The sequence below is a fragment of the Manis javanica genome, chromosome 12 (genome assembly GCF_040802235.1).
Source record: "Manis javanica isolate MJ-LG chromosome 12, MJ_LKY, whole genome shotgun sequence".
Lineage (NCBI taxonomy): Eukaryota > Metazoa > Chordata > Mammalia > Pholidota > Manidae > Manis > Manis javanica.
The window spans coordinates 2,693,151-2,707,286 of record NC_133167.1 but is presented as its reverse complement, the minus strand read 5'-3'; the positions used below and the strand labels follow the sequence as shown (position 1 = coordinate 2,707,286).

Here is a 14,136-nt window from a genome sequence, read left to right as displayed (position 1 = left end):
TTAACTATAAATTAGACACAGTAACAAATTAACAATAATAGAATAGAACAATTTTAACAATATAGTTTAATAAAAGTTATGTGAATGTGGTCTCTCAAACTATCTTATTGTAGGGTACTCACTGATCTTTCTGTTAACATGAAATGATAGAACACCTATGTGATGAGATAAAATGAGGTGAATGACACAGGAATTAGGATGTAGCATTGGGCTACTGCTGACCTTCTGACTGTATGTCAGGAGGATCATCTCCTTCTTATCACAGATGACAGAGAGTAACTGAAACTGGGGATAGCAAACTGCAGATAAAGGGGGGCCTACTGTGGTAAAATGCCAGTTTTGTGATGTTGTGATGATTACATGAGTTAAAAACCTAGTAAGCCCTAAATAAGCCTCAGGTGAAGGCACAAGTCAACTCAAGAAATGGAGGTAGAAATTGCTTCATTTACCCACAGGGGTGACGTGTGGGCCCCTGTGAGCTGCAGCCGGTCCTGTAGAGAGTGGCCCCTTAGTAAGAAATTCCAGCTGTGCCTTCACCGACGGCTTTGCCTCGAGGTCTTATCTCCTCTCGCCAGGACTGCTGCGACAAGGTCATGCAATGCTTATCAAGCAGATGAGTTCTGACCACCTGCCGTGTCAGGCTGGGGGAGCCGAACACCAGCGGGCCTGACGAGCTGGGCTGAGGGAAACAGGCAATGACAGTAAGTCTTGAGCACCTGAAAGGGGGAGAACAGAGGAGCCACCTGCACCCGACTTCCGGGCCTCTCTGAGCAAGTGGTTTCTAAGCTTAGGAAAGCTTAGGACTTTGGCCAGGTGAGGAAGGAGAAAACTGCTCCCAATCAGAATACCTTCCGTTTTTATTCATTGGTGTTCCTGAGTCCCGTCTCCTCCTGGCTCCCCTACCACCAGCTCATTTGGAGCCAGAAGCCTCTTTTATTTTATTTTTTTTGTTTCTTTTGGATCCCTTCTTTTTTTTTTTTTTTTTTTTGAGAGGCCATCTCTCATATTTGTTGATCAAATGGTTGTTAACAACAATAAAATTCTGTATAAGGGACTCAATGCACAATCATTAATCAACCCCAAGCCTAATTCTCAACAGTCTCCAATCTTCTGAAGCATAACGAACAAGTTCTTACATGGTGAGCAGTACAAGGGCAGTCATCACAGAAACTTTCGGTTTTGATCACGCATCATGAACTATAAACAATCAGGTCAGATATGATTATTTGTTTGATTTTATAATTGATTTATATGTGAATCCCACATTTCTACCTTATTATTATTATTATTAATTTAGTTTTTAAATAAAATGCTGAAGTGGTAGGTAGATGCAAGATAAAGGTAGAAAACATAATTTAGTGCTGTAAGAGGGCAAATGTAGATGATAGACTAAGTGTTAATCCAAGCTAGACAAGGGCAACAAAACATCCACGGATGCAGATTTCTCTCAAAACGGGGGGGGGGGGGGGGGAGGTTCTAAGCCTCACCTCTGTTGATCCCCAAATTCTCACCTGATGGCCCCCCTGCGACTGTGCCTGTCTTAGGTTGTTCCTCCCTTGAGGAATCTTACCCGTCTCTGGCTAACCAGTCATCTTCCGGGGCCATACAGGGAAATGTAAAGTTGGTAAATGAGAGAGAAGAAATAATCCTTGAAAAGGTTAGCTTTTTACTTCTTTGCAGATGTATGCCCTGTAGCAGAAGCCTCTTTTAGAAAGAAACCTTAGACACTATATTGTTTAAAACCTTTAATGGTGCTCTGGAAATGAAATCCTAACTCCTTGGCTCCTCAGCCGCTCCACGCGAACCTCGTCTTTCAGATGGCCCACCCCTCCCGGAGCCTTGCCTGACCCCTGCCCAGGGCGTCTATTAACAATCGCACGGGAACACAAACAGCCATGAGAATTTGTACTCAGGCTAGAAACAGAACAATTTTAAACAGCTTTTTAAAGTAAATATTTTGCAAATGTGGCCATTAAGCTCCCTTCCTGCACACCTGGGCTCGAGGCTGCGCGCACGTCGGGCGGCCCTGCCCGCCCCGCCCCCGTACTGCAGGCGGGGCGGCCCGTCATCAAGGCGGTCAGCCGGGGCCTGGCCGCTCCTCCAGGCCAGACTGCGCAAAGCAGCGAGGGCCGCAGCCCAGGTCCTGCGCACCGCAGAATGAATGGAGGCCCGACGCGGCGCAGAGCCCAGAGCGCTGCTGTGCGCAGACTCTGAGCCAGACGGAGCGACCCCGCCCCGCCCCCGCCCCCGGCCTCCACTCGCCAGTCAGCGACGGCCGCGAGAACCGTGCCCGCCCCTGGCCTCGCCCTCTGCCAATGAGCGAAGCCCGAGCAGCCAGCCGTTCAACGCTATTCGCGTGTCGGGCTCCAAATAAGGTTCTTCGGGGCTTTGAGTTTTTTTTTTTTTAAAGCGCCTTTGCCCTCGCGGCCGCCGCAAGCGAGAGCAGCCGAGTCCCCGCCCCGCCACTTCCGGTCCCGCCGCCCCAAGCCGGTGCGGCCGTGAGGGGCTGCGTCTCGCCGCCGCGGGCCGGCCGGGCACGGTGTGGGCGCCTGGCCTGCCTCGCCGGTCTCAGGGTGCCCAGGTGAGGGGCGGCTCGGCTCCCGGGGCGTCGGCGCAGCGGGCGGACGGCGCCGGGGAGCCTCAGGCCGCACACCCCTCACCGCTGGTCGCCGGGAGCCGGGCGGGCTCTGCCGGGCGCGGACCGGGGCGCGGAGCCGGGGTGTGAGTGGGCAGGGCCGGGCCGGGGCGCCGGCCGCGGCGGGGCTCGAGGGGCGGCCGCACCGAGCACCGGCCTGTGCCGGGCACTCACGGCCTCGCCCGCGCCCGCCGGCGCGGGGAGCTGCCGGCCGCATTGTCCGGAGGAAGCGGAGCGCCGAGGGCCGGCCCAAGGTCACCAGCCCGGCGCGGGCGGTCGCATCCTGACTGCGCTGGGCGCCCGGCTGGGCCTGGGGGCGCGAGGCTGAGCAGGAGCGCGGCTCCCTGCCCGCCGGCGTGCCTGCAGCGTCCCCACGGCCGGAGGCCGCCGGCGAGCTGGGAGGAGGTTGCCGGGGACCGACGGGGGGAGGACATCTTGGAGCGATCAGGACGGCCGGTCTTGGGTTCTAGACCCGGTTCCGCTGCTGTGTAATCTTGGGTGTGGCGCTGCCCTCCCTGGGGCTCAGTTTCCTCATCTGTCACAGGAGGGGGTTGGGCCGGCCTCTCTGATTTCCGTCTGGCGCTGGAGTCGGGTCAGGAAGGCCTAGAGTGGCGGGAGAAGACTCCTCGGAGGAGGTGTTGGAAGCTGGATAGGAGTCTGTTATTCTAAGGAAGGAGTAGGATTAGGTGGTCATTCCAGACCTGGATATCAGATTGAACAGAAGCTTCCAGAAATGAGCAGGGTGGTGTTGAGGAGCGGGGAGGCCGGCTTGCCCCCTGCAGAGGACTGATGGCCGGGTAAGGGAATGAAGACAGGGGGGGGATGGTGCAGGTGGGAGAGATGTTCAGAGACAAATCACGAGGCCGGGTGGTGTGGGACGTGAGGACCTCCACCGGACGTACCGTACCTGCCCTTCGGGTGGTAGGAAGGACAGGAGGGGCAGGTCCAGTGCTGGGAATAATAGGGTTGGGCTCAGCCCACCAGGGTGACCTGTGTGTCAGGTGGGAGGTTCCTGGGACCTGGCCTTCTGAAGGAGGAGGATGGGGTGTGGACTTCTTTGTGTCCTGATCTGGTCCTCCGTGACTGGAGAAGTTGGATGTCCCTTAGTGACCTGCAGTTCCTTTTTTTACACTTAGATTGGGACTTTTCCATGGCAGAAAGAATTGTAAAGGAGGAATTCCCCACCCCATGAGCTGACTGGCCCCTAGCGTCCTTGCACAGGTTACATGGCCTGATTTTGCCACTGCAGGTAGGAATGCTGAGTAAATACTGCTTGGTGATGACACCAGCAAATAGCCCTTAAGAATCTTCTTTGAACTGTCTGAAAGCAAGTCCCACCCAGAGGAGGAACTTAAATGGGCCAATTATGACTTGTGGATTAAGAGACTTGACCATGCTATTCAACATAGCTGGTATGTTACCGAAAATGCTGCCTTAGAGTGTAATTTGCAGCAAAGGGAAAGTTGAGTTTTAAATGAAGTCTTCAAGGGGTGAAGCATATTGAAGGAAAAGAGAATTCTGAAGCAGCTGCGGGTGTTCTGCATCCCTCTTGATCATTTGAATAATTATTTCTGTTCAAGTCTCTTTGTATAGAGTTAATTTAACAGCTATGGAAACATTCCTAAATTAGGAATGGTTTATCCCTGTAGTGGCCTGCGGTAGTGATACAGATGATGGAAAAATAGATGATCTTTATACACTTAGATTTCTTAGAATGCTAGGAAAGTAAGTGTTGTATTACCTTCCATGAAAAACAAAGCACCAGTGTTATTTTCGTATATACCTGGCACTGTCGGTGTCTGGTATGTTTTACTAAGGGCCCCAGACTTGTTGAAGGTGGTGAGCCAGGACTCGGGCTCTAAGTGGAATTGACATGGGGCATAGAGAATTCAGTGTGGAGTAGTAGGTGTATAAAAGAATGAAGGAGAGTCCTCACACTTCAGTGACATAGAAGAAAGTCTAGGGGTGAGCCTTGCCAGGACCCTCTGAGCAGCCGCTACAGTGCAGGGCTTTGGGGAGCTGCATGTGCCCCAGGCATGCACCCTGGCTCTGCTTTCCCATGGGGCTTACTATTGTGACTTTCTTAGGGTAATACCTGCTAAATGGCTTTACATACACTGCTTTTTTACTTTTTGTCGTATTTGTATTGCCAAGGTCAGCTGGAAGATAAAAACCAAGTGGAGTTTGTGATGGGTGCTTATCTCGGCCTGTGATTAGGTGACCCTGATGGTGTGACAGGGCTGATGTGCTCAAGTCTGATGGCTGTGGAGGCAAACACTGCTTCACGATCCAGATCCTGCAAGATCATTCTAGGTGGGGGCTGAGCAAGAGCGCCTGGCTCTGGATGGGGCTGCCGTCTCGGGTAGCTTGTGGGCTGAGCGCTATTCCCACCCCAGACCTCCCCCTGCTGAGGTTACTTTGCAGATGGAACTAGGTCCCTGCCCTGGGTAAATCTGAGAAGATCTGAGTTGGATGGTCATGGTCCCTGCAGCTAGCTGTGCTGGTCCTTGAGGAGGTGGCTTGCAGAGGAGGAATGAAACGAGTGCTGGTTTTCACATTTTTGTCAACTTTATTGAGGTGTAATTTGCATATACTCAAGGGTACATATTTAACTTAGGCAGTTTCTTCAGTCTTTACATGTATACACCCCTGAAACCATCACCACACTCAAGATAAAAATGTTTTCATCATCTCCAAAAGGAAAACTAGGGTTTCTTTGATGACTGCTTCTAACAGCCAAGTAGCCTTCAACAGCCCAGCTGGGTCCCATTGCCCCAGGGTCCACAGTCCTTAAAAAAGCACGGGAGTTGTGGGGAGACGTCTTCAGATTTGAAATTCTGGGAGCTTGTGAACACTAATGTGTAATAAAACTATCTTTTGAAGCGTTTACACCAGTTTTTCTTAAAGGGATTAGGCTGTGTGTGTGTGTCTGTACAATAAGTCACATGACAGTACAATTCAGAAGATCATATTCAATATGTTGTTTTTATGGTTCAGATAATAGAAAATAAAATCTTAGCAGTCTGGGGGAATACACAGAAGATGGTGTGAGAAGCTAGCTATACAGGGACCTGGGTTAAAAACGGCAAAAAGTACTAGTGGGGAGGTATTCTTAAGTTTTAGCATCTTGGCCTCAAGCTAGAACTGTGCTGAGGTCAAATTTTTCATCTGAAAGTTTTAGATCATTAGCTTTTGAAAAATGGTATCCAAAGGAAATGGTATTACAGCAGCAAAGGAAATGATGGAAGTATTGGGCTGGTGACAATTTTGTTCTCAATCGGAAGACATTCCAGGGTGTCTCTCCAGCTGTGGAAAAGCAGGCAGAAAAAGCCAGGAGACATGTCACCTGAATGACGGTTTATGTTAGAAACAGGCAGGTTCTAGAGGACAACCAGAACTGCAGAAGTTGGCGTTTCTTTAGCCCTTTATCCCAAGCAGTCAGGTATGTCACCTGTATTTAGTCTTTCTTGTCCTTCCCAGTGAGCCTTTGTCAGGGGGACAGATGGGTTGGAAGTAGCCAATGAAAAATCTAGTTAGGGACATTAATTATAACTTAATCTTGAGGACAGTATTGCTTAAAAGCGAAGTAAAGACATGCAAATGCAGATGCTGATATGGTTCTAGCCACACCTTCTTAAAGGAAGAAGGAAAGCAAAGCATTGCTGTACCCCATCCCGGGATCCCTGGAGGCTGAGCTGCGCCCCTTTACCAGAGGCTGGCACATCCCTCAGTCTGTTAATGGGCCAGGCCCAGGGGGCCACACACCCAGGCCCCTGCAGTGGGGAGGGGCAGACTTACCGATGGGCAGTGGTGGGCCCATGTGAACCTTTCGGTCAACACTTCCCTTGGCCATGAGCTCACGGGAGCTTTGTCACCTTGCATTCCAGGACCTGCGGCCCAGTAGGTGTTAAATGTATGGCTCTCCCTTTTAAAAATTTTCATTCAGACTTCAGAAAAACTAAACTCTTAAAAGGATAGCATAGAGATTACTCAGATTTATTATGCAGGAATCCAGTTTTGTCAATGTGCCTAGTGCTAAATTTTTCTATACGTTATAGGAAAAAGCCCACCTTCCATCATTGTGTTCAATGTCCACTGTCTAGAGACACATCCTTAATAAACCCTGCTTTCCGTCTGTCTTTCAGGGGAACGTTCGGTAGTCGTAATGCTGACGCTGGCGAGCAAACTGAAACGAGATGATGGCCTCAGAGGCTCCCGGGCGCCAGCCACGGCCTCCGACTCCACTCGGAGGGTGTCTGTGAGAGACAGGCTGCTCGTTAAAGGTAGTGTCGTCATGTGAGCTGTTTTAATACCTTGTAACAAAATGACTTCTGACTGGAGGCTCTTTTGGGATGTGAAGCATCTTGTTGCTGAATAGAAACACTTGTTTGAAATGTTTTAAAATGTAATTGCTTATCGCCTACAGTGGAAGGACTTTGTACTATGCACATGGTGTGGAAATGCTAATAGCAAGAAAATGGTATTAAAATGGTGGTGTGTGTTACACACTGGGAGTATTCTCTGCAGGGGCTGCCAGAATGCTAGGCGAAGGAATGGGGTGCTGGGAGCCAGCCGGCCTGGGAGCCTGGTCTCAGTGCTGATGTTAAACGGCTGGGCTGGGCTGGGCTGGGGATTCCTCCTTTCTCCTGGACTCTCCGGCACCACCAGAAACTGGGCTGTAAAAAGAGGGAGTAAGGTTTGGTTAGCTCTTAGGATTCTTCTTTATTTAATCAAGTCACAGCCTGAGGAGAGCCTCGTGCAAAATCAGTTGTCTTCACAGAGTTAGTAAGTGTCCTAGAACTGTTGTCTTTAGAGAAGGCTTTATATAATGTGTGTGAGTGTGTGTGTATGGGAATATGCATGCAGACCTTTTGCATTCATTCATAAAACAAACTTAACAACTGTCAGGTGCACAGGCAGTTTCCTAGGCTTGTGAGAACTACAAAATAGGAAGACGTGGTTCTTTCCTCTAAGGAGCAAGCAGTTCACAGCACTCTTACTTTATGGCAAGTGTTTACGTTTCTCAAACATACAGGGAGGGAGCTATGGAGCAAAGAGGGCCTGCATGGCTTTCATGTTGTATCAGGTAGACACCATGGGAGTTACTGGCATTTGTATGTCTTGAAATGGACTGAATGGCAGGATTGTGGTGTGAATGCACCGAGTTCAGCCTTCTCAGAAAGTGTTGCTAAGCTCAGGAAGGAGTAGGACACACAGGTTAAGAAACTTCCCCAGATTATAGCTTTATAGCGTCAGAACAGCCAGACCCACATGTTGGGTTGGAGCAGGCTCTGGGGGAGCTGACCCAGCAGACAGAAGCCCAGGTAGCAGAACTGAGGTGCAAGTCCACCAAGAAGAGAATTCAGGGAGGCACAGAGTGCTCAGAGATTCGCCTGGGAGTCCTCAGGTGGGACCTCCAGGCCAGACACAGCCATAAGGGCCTTTGACTTCGTGGGACTCATCCAGGAGAGGTACAAAACCACGTTGCAAGGCCACCTGCTTCCGTCCTCCACGGGGCCCTGGTGGTCATCAGGGTTCTGGTGGTGTGGGCCACGGTGCTCAGTGCCACACAGCCCTCATGTGGCCTCCTTCCTGCCCGTGGGGCTGCTGGGCCAGGCCAGGCTGTCCGGTGAGCAGTTTGAGCTTGTGTGGAGGGCGGGCCTGACCTGCAATGAGGCCATGAATGAGAGCTGCAGGATAAGAAGCACACCCTTAGTGTGGCTGCATGTGGCCGCGGTCTGTTGGAAGGATGTTCAGAGCATTTAGTGGCACTGCGATGAGAGATTTTAAAGTGGGAGCAGTGGCGCAGAGAGGGACTGGCTGTGTTGGAGGGTTGAACACTAGCAAAGCCGCCAGGAAACTTGGTGACCCCTCAGGTGTACAGAGCAGGCCAGTGCAGTGGGGAGGATTTCTGGCTGGCAGCACTGGTCTCACGTCAGCTGGGTTTCTGGTGGTGGAGATGGGGCCGGGGAGGCTGTGGTGGCGCGTGGTGAAGCCCTTGGAGGGGGGTTTGTGAGAGCCCTTTAGGGCGAAACCCCCCTTTTGGGATTCTGAGGAAAGTAGGGTGTCTGAGTTGAGCAAGAATGCTGCAGACAGGACTGTCATCCTGGGTGGGGACTTCAGCTCGTGCAAGAATGCTGCTCGTGTGGGCCAGTAGGTTACAGAAAGTGGGCACATGTGTCCTTGGGACTGAGTGCCGCAGGCTGGGCTCCTGGAGCCGGGAACCTGTCCCGCAGGACAGTGACGAGGGGTGCCCTTGGGCTGAGCGTCCTGGAGGGAGGTGACGGAAGCAGGGCCAGGCACAGGAAGAAGGCAAGTTCCAAGGAAGACCGTAGGTGGCCTCTGCTGCCGGCTGAGCGCGGCCCTTCCCAGCTGCCCCAGTCAGGCACGACGGCCGTCAGGTGGGGACCGTCCTGGGAGGAGGACTTGTGAAGCCCGCACAGTGTCAGCCGCTGGAGGCCATCCATCTGCTGACAGTCCTTGTTGAGAGGAGATCTGGGCTGTGCGCCCCATCACCCTTTGAAAGGAAGGACCACAAAGAGAAGGACAGGCGAAAAGAGACGTTTTTACCCAGTCATTGCCATGCTTGACCACAGTCACGGGGGCGTCTGGCTTGGGGCAGGGCCTGTAGGACTGAGCTGACTGATGAGGGAGGCTGGAGGTCGGCAGGGACACTTGTGCCTGGTGGTAAGGCCCAGAGGTGGCTGCACAGCTGAAGCTCCTGTTCTTTTTCTTGGAATAGTGGGGCCAGTTCTACAGGGTGACGGAGGCTGCCGCCAGCTCTCCCTGGAAGTACGGAGCCCACAGTAGAGCAGCTGGCCAGGCATGGCCTCTGCCATGCTGGCACCTTGGCCGTGCCAGCTTTTCATGTGCGCCCCTGGGTGGTTCCCCAGGATGCCCTCCGGGCTGGAGCTGGACAGGGGCTTGTAGCAGCCGTCCCTGGGGGGCTGTAGAGCACTCGGGTCAGGTGTCCGCGAGGACTGAGGGCTGCCGTCTGCCCTGAATCCTAGGAGCTGGGGACCTGGGGACAGAGTGTCAGTCTGCGTTTCCTCCACCCAGGTCTGGGCCTGCCTGGGGAGCCGTCAGCAGTGTTCCAGCCGTGGGGCAGATGGCACTTTGGGGCCTGAATTTGGTGGTGCCCCCCATCTCCTAAGCCCTCGGAGCAGCATTACTTATTTGCTTCTGTGTCTGTTGGGAGCTTGGCCCTTTCCATTTAGTGGGGGCATGTTTGTCTCCCTGTTCTCTCACCTGTTCACGCTGTTTGATTTAGTGCCTGCTGTGCGCCAGCCTAGCTAGTGACCCCCAAAGACCTTGGGGACTCCAGGCAGGCTGGGAGGAACCTTACACCTTCTTAATCTTTGTTCAACGTGGAGACTTGGAGTTGACTGAGCTCAGGGTCAGGTCTGGAGTTAGGGGTGTAAGAGGGAGTGGATTCGTGTGCAGCTTTTATCCTAATCAGCCCCTGTACCCCTTGTTTCAGCAGTGGCTTCTGGGAATGTGTCTGTGGTGTGCAGCTCTCTGCACTCCAGGCCTAGACATGCTTCCACCTACACATGCTTCCCAGTGTCTAAGGTGCAGGTGCCTCCATGGGTGCCACATGGGGTCTCCCTTGAGTGGGCACCTCTGGGTCCATGTGGGCAGTTGGATTGTGGGATGGAAGAGATCGGGAGGGCCCCATTCCAGGGGTCCCGGAAGAGTGGGGAAGGAGAAGCGGTTATTACTCTCCAGGGCTGCTGCTGCCCCGCCCTGCCCAGGACCCTGGTGTGGGCTTGGCCTTTGGCTTGTCTGTTGGAAGGATGTTCAGAGCATTTAGTGGCACTGCGATGAGAGATTTTAAAGTGGGAGCAGTGGCACAGAGAGGGACTGGCTGTGTTGGAGGGTTGAACACTAGCAAAGCCGCCAGGAAACTTGGTGACCCCTCAGGTGTACAGAGCAGGCCAGTGCAGTGGGGAGGATTTCTGGCTGGCAGCACTGGTCTCACGTCGGCCTTGTCTGCTGGGACTCCAAGGGGAAAACCCCCAGGCAAAATACCTTTGAAACCGGAATCAGTCAAAGGGAGAAATAAAGTGGGAGAAACCCATCTAATTCTTACAAGTAGCGGTCCCTTTGTTCTCTCCCATTCCTCTTGCGACCTGGCTGCAGAGGACGGGACCCCACCCAACCTCTCAGGTCTGGGTAGGCCCTCCTGTGCCTTTGTAATCACCTGTCGATATGGAGATGCACTAAAGCCAGGCGAGAGATTCTGGGAATACTGAAATTTCACCACATCTATTAATGTGGCAAGTGGGTGGTATGTAATCCTGGGGCTCCATTCCTATTGACACCGGTCTCTGCGACAGCAGCCGTGTAGGCTTTCAGAGTCACATGCTTGCCCCCAGAGGGCAGGGGGCTTGGGGCATTCTGGGCCTGCACTCCGTACAGCTGTGGTGCCCTTAGGCTGAGGGGAGGGGCTGACGGGCAGCCTCCGCGGGGTCCTTGGGCCGAGGCTGTAGTGCTGCAGTTTCTGGAGGGGCTGATGCCCTTGGTTCACGGGTGTTCCAGATAAGGGTACCGTGCATGGATGCTGGGGGTGAAGAAGGGGTGCTCAGGGCATAAAGACAGACAGGAAGCTAAGAGTTAAAGTTCCAGTCCAGGAAATCTAAGAGGTAGTGATTCAGGTGGAAGGAGGTGGTCAGGTGTTCTGGGAAGTAACCGTCTCTCCCTGGGTGGAAAGGGGCAGCTCTCTTGCCTGGTGTTGCCTGATGGGGTCTGGGGAGCCTGCTGAGAACTGTCTGCATCTGACTGGCCTGCATCCCAGTCAGCTCAGGCTCCGCTAGTGAAATACCGTAGCCTAGGGAACCTCAACAACAGACGTTGATTTTTCCTGTTTCTGGAGGCTGGGAAGTCCAGGATCAAAGCACTGGCAGATTTCCTAACGCAAACACCCTCCTGGCTTGCACGCACCTTTAGGCTCTCCAGTGAGGGACCTGACCCCTCATGCTCTCTGTAATCCTGCTCATCTCCCAGGGCCCCCACTCCTGACACATCACATGGCGGTTAAGCCTTCAACAAAGGAACTTTGGGGGACGTACCTCAATCCCCAGCACCTTTGGAATGCCTCTGTCCCCACAGGTAAGAGGAGAAGGGCTCCTCCCATCTCAGGACACTCATACTGGGGACAGTGCCACCTTTCTTCTTCGCCAAGTATTTCCTGAGCACCCTGTGTGCGCCTAGCACGGGGCCAGGTGCTGAGGTCACAGGGCTGGGTTAGACTGTACAGCCCCCACCGGGAAGAGGGGCAGCAGCGTGGAAGCCCTGGGAGCGCTGTGTTGTGAGCGGCCTGTGGCAGACAAGCATGAGCACGGGCCGTGGGGTGCCATTGTGGGAACCCGGGAGATTTGTCATAGGATATTTCAGTGTAGTCATCTTCAAGTGGGCTCGGTGGTTTGATCTTTAGTTACAAAGACAAAAAGCCTAGCTTCTCAGAGGGAAGTTGTGCAGCCACGGAACTGTGCAGGGCACCTCCCAGAAAGGCTGGGCCAGTAAGTGGTAGAGGTGTTAGCGTCTTAGCACAGGCGAGACTTTAGCATTTTAAAAATAATTTCTTGTCACCTTACAGGTGGGGCTAGTGTCCTGCGGGCAGTGAGGTCATACACCGAAGGGCTGCTGCTTTGCCAAGAGGCCTCTAGGGCATGTAAAGCAAATCACTTGTTTCTTTGTTCAGTCTTACTGTGCATAGATTCTAAGGTGAGAACCACTGATGTTAATGAATTATTATTTGCCATCATTTGAAGTGAACAGACACTGCTTGTCATTTGACAGCTACCCTAGAGGAACACCGTGAGTACACGTGGCTTATTTCATTCTGTACTGGGCCAAACGGAAGTGCTGAGCATCTCTGTTAAAATCCTTGTGTCCAGGATTATGTTCTTTGCCTGCACTGGCACATGGACCAAAAGCCTGCAGAGGTCTGGACTGTGGTAGGGTCATTGCTGGACTGGGTCCGAGGGCTCCCCTAGCCCTTGTCCACCCTCCTTGACTGAGTGACATTGAACATGTCAGTGCAGACATAACACTCATCTCTGAAGTTTAAATGCTAGACTGCAATATGAAATTATTAAGTCCATCCAAGTAAACAGTTGTGTGTGAACATCTTAACATGGAAAAGGGCCTGTAGTGGTTTCCTGTATTGGGGAGAGTAAAATGCAGAGGCGTAGGCCCCACCTACACCTCCTGGTGTACTTGGTCTGGATAGGGCTGGGGTGGCAGGATTTTCAAAAGCACTGCAGGTATTGAATTGTGTTGATGGACAAACATCTCTAAATCTTACAAAAAATTATTGAATCATACACTTAAAGTGGATTTATTTTATGGTGTATAAATTGTACCTCACCAAGCTGTTAAAAAAAAACTCAAAACACTCCCTAGGTGATCAGTGGGCAGCCAGGGCAGAGAACCCTCTTACACAGTGAGTCTCTGACACCAGCCTCCTGCCCCCACGCTCACTCCAGTTGTGCAGGATTGTCTTGCTTGGGCAGCGCAGTGTCCCTAGTGTGTCCAGGCCTTGCTTTCCCTGCCCCTTGGCCCTAAACTGTCTTCTCAGACATTTCATTTCCACTGTGTGCTTCCCACCCCCCTACCCAGGTCCTCTGGGCATGTTTGTTTTTATTTCACTGGGTTTTGTAAAGTTGGATGACCAGTGTTCTCCTGACTGACTACACACAGGTAGGCCTGCCAGGGGGAGCCGAGTTCTGGTGGCCAGCATCTGCCTCTCAAAAGAAGGACCTTCAAGGACAGTTTCTTGTAAACTTTTAACAAGAAAAGGTTAAATAACAGTGTAATAAAATATGTAAATAGTATTTTCCTTAAAAACATGCTTTAATTTAATATGGATAACATTTGTTTAAAAATTATTAGTATGAGTGACTCATTTGATAAAATGTGTGCTTTTTGGATAAAGCAACTGCCCTGTGTGAGTGTTGGAGCAGAGCGTGGCCTTGGCCTGGTGCACCCCACCTGGTCTGCACCCTGCTTTCTTCAGCAAGTAACCTGCTTTGTGAGGAGTACGGGGTTGGGCCAGTCAGAAAGATGAAACTAACAGTTACTGAGACTAAAGATCCCTGTGGTCATTACCAGGATAACGATAGGGAGCCTTTCACGGGATCATCCTTTTGTTTTGTGAACTGAGTATATTTTCATGTATCACAACACAAGACTGCAAAAAGGCAGACTCCCAGGCCTGTATCTTGTCCCATCTCTCCTGTTCCAGTCACAGCACAGCAGGAGAATGATAACTTACCCCTCTTCTCACGCCTGGCTTCCCTGAAGGGTCTGCAGGTCCTGAGTGAGAGCGCTCCATCCATCCCATCCCCTGCACCACCGCCCCCGCCCCCCAAGCAGTGGACTGGGCTCAGAGCCAGAGGGGAGGGGCCGCCGGCACCTTTCCGTTCCCCAGGTCCTTCCCCCTCTGCCCACCCACGTTTCTGGATGCCCATTCCAAATACCTGGGCCCCACAGCTAAT

General features: G+C 52.3%; 1 protein-coding gene across 2 annotated transcripts in view; it reads left to right on the top strand.

Annotated features, from left to right (window-relative positions):
* Window positions 1–2,423: 2,423 nt before the first annotated feature.
* UBE2F (ubiquitin conjugating enzyme E2 F (putative)) overlaps window positions 2,424–14,136 on the top strand; it is a 47,504-nt gene continuing 35,791 nt past the window's right edge. The window contains exons 1-2 of one of the 2 annotated variants that reach the window (XM_037009646.2): window positions 2,424–2,581; window positions 6,781–6,918. In XM_037009646.2, coding sequence (XP_036865541.2) covers window positions 6,801–6,918 — 118 coding nt within the window. In that variant the 5' untranslated portion in view covers window positions 2,424–2,581; window positions 6,781–6,800. Of the gene's footprint in view, window positions 2,582–4,799; window positions 4,949–6,780; window positions 6,919–14,136 lie in introns of those variants that run through there. The other variant, XM_037009645.2, reaches the window with a different exon arrangement.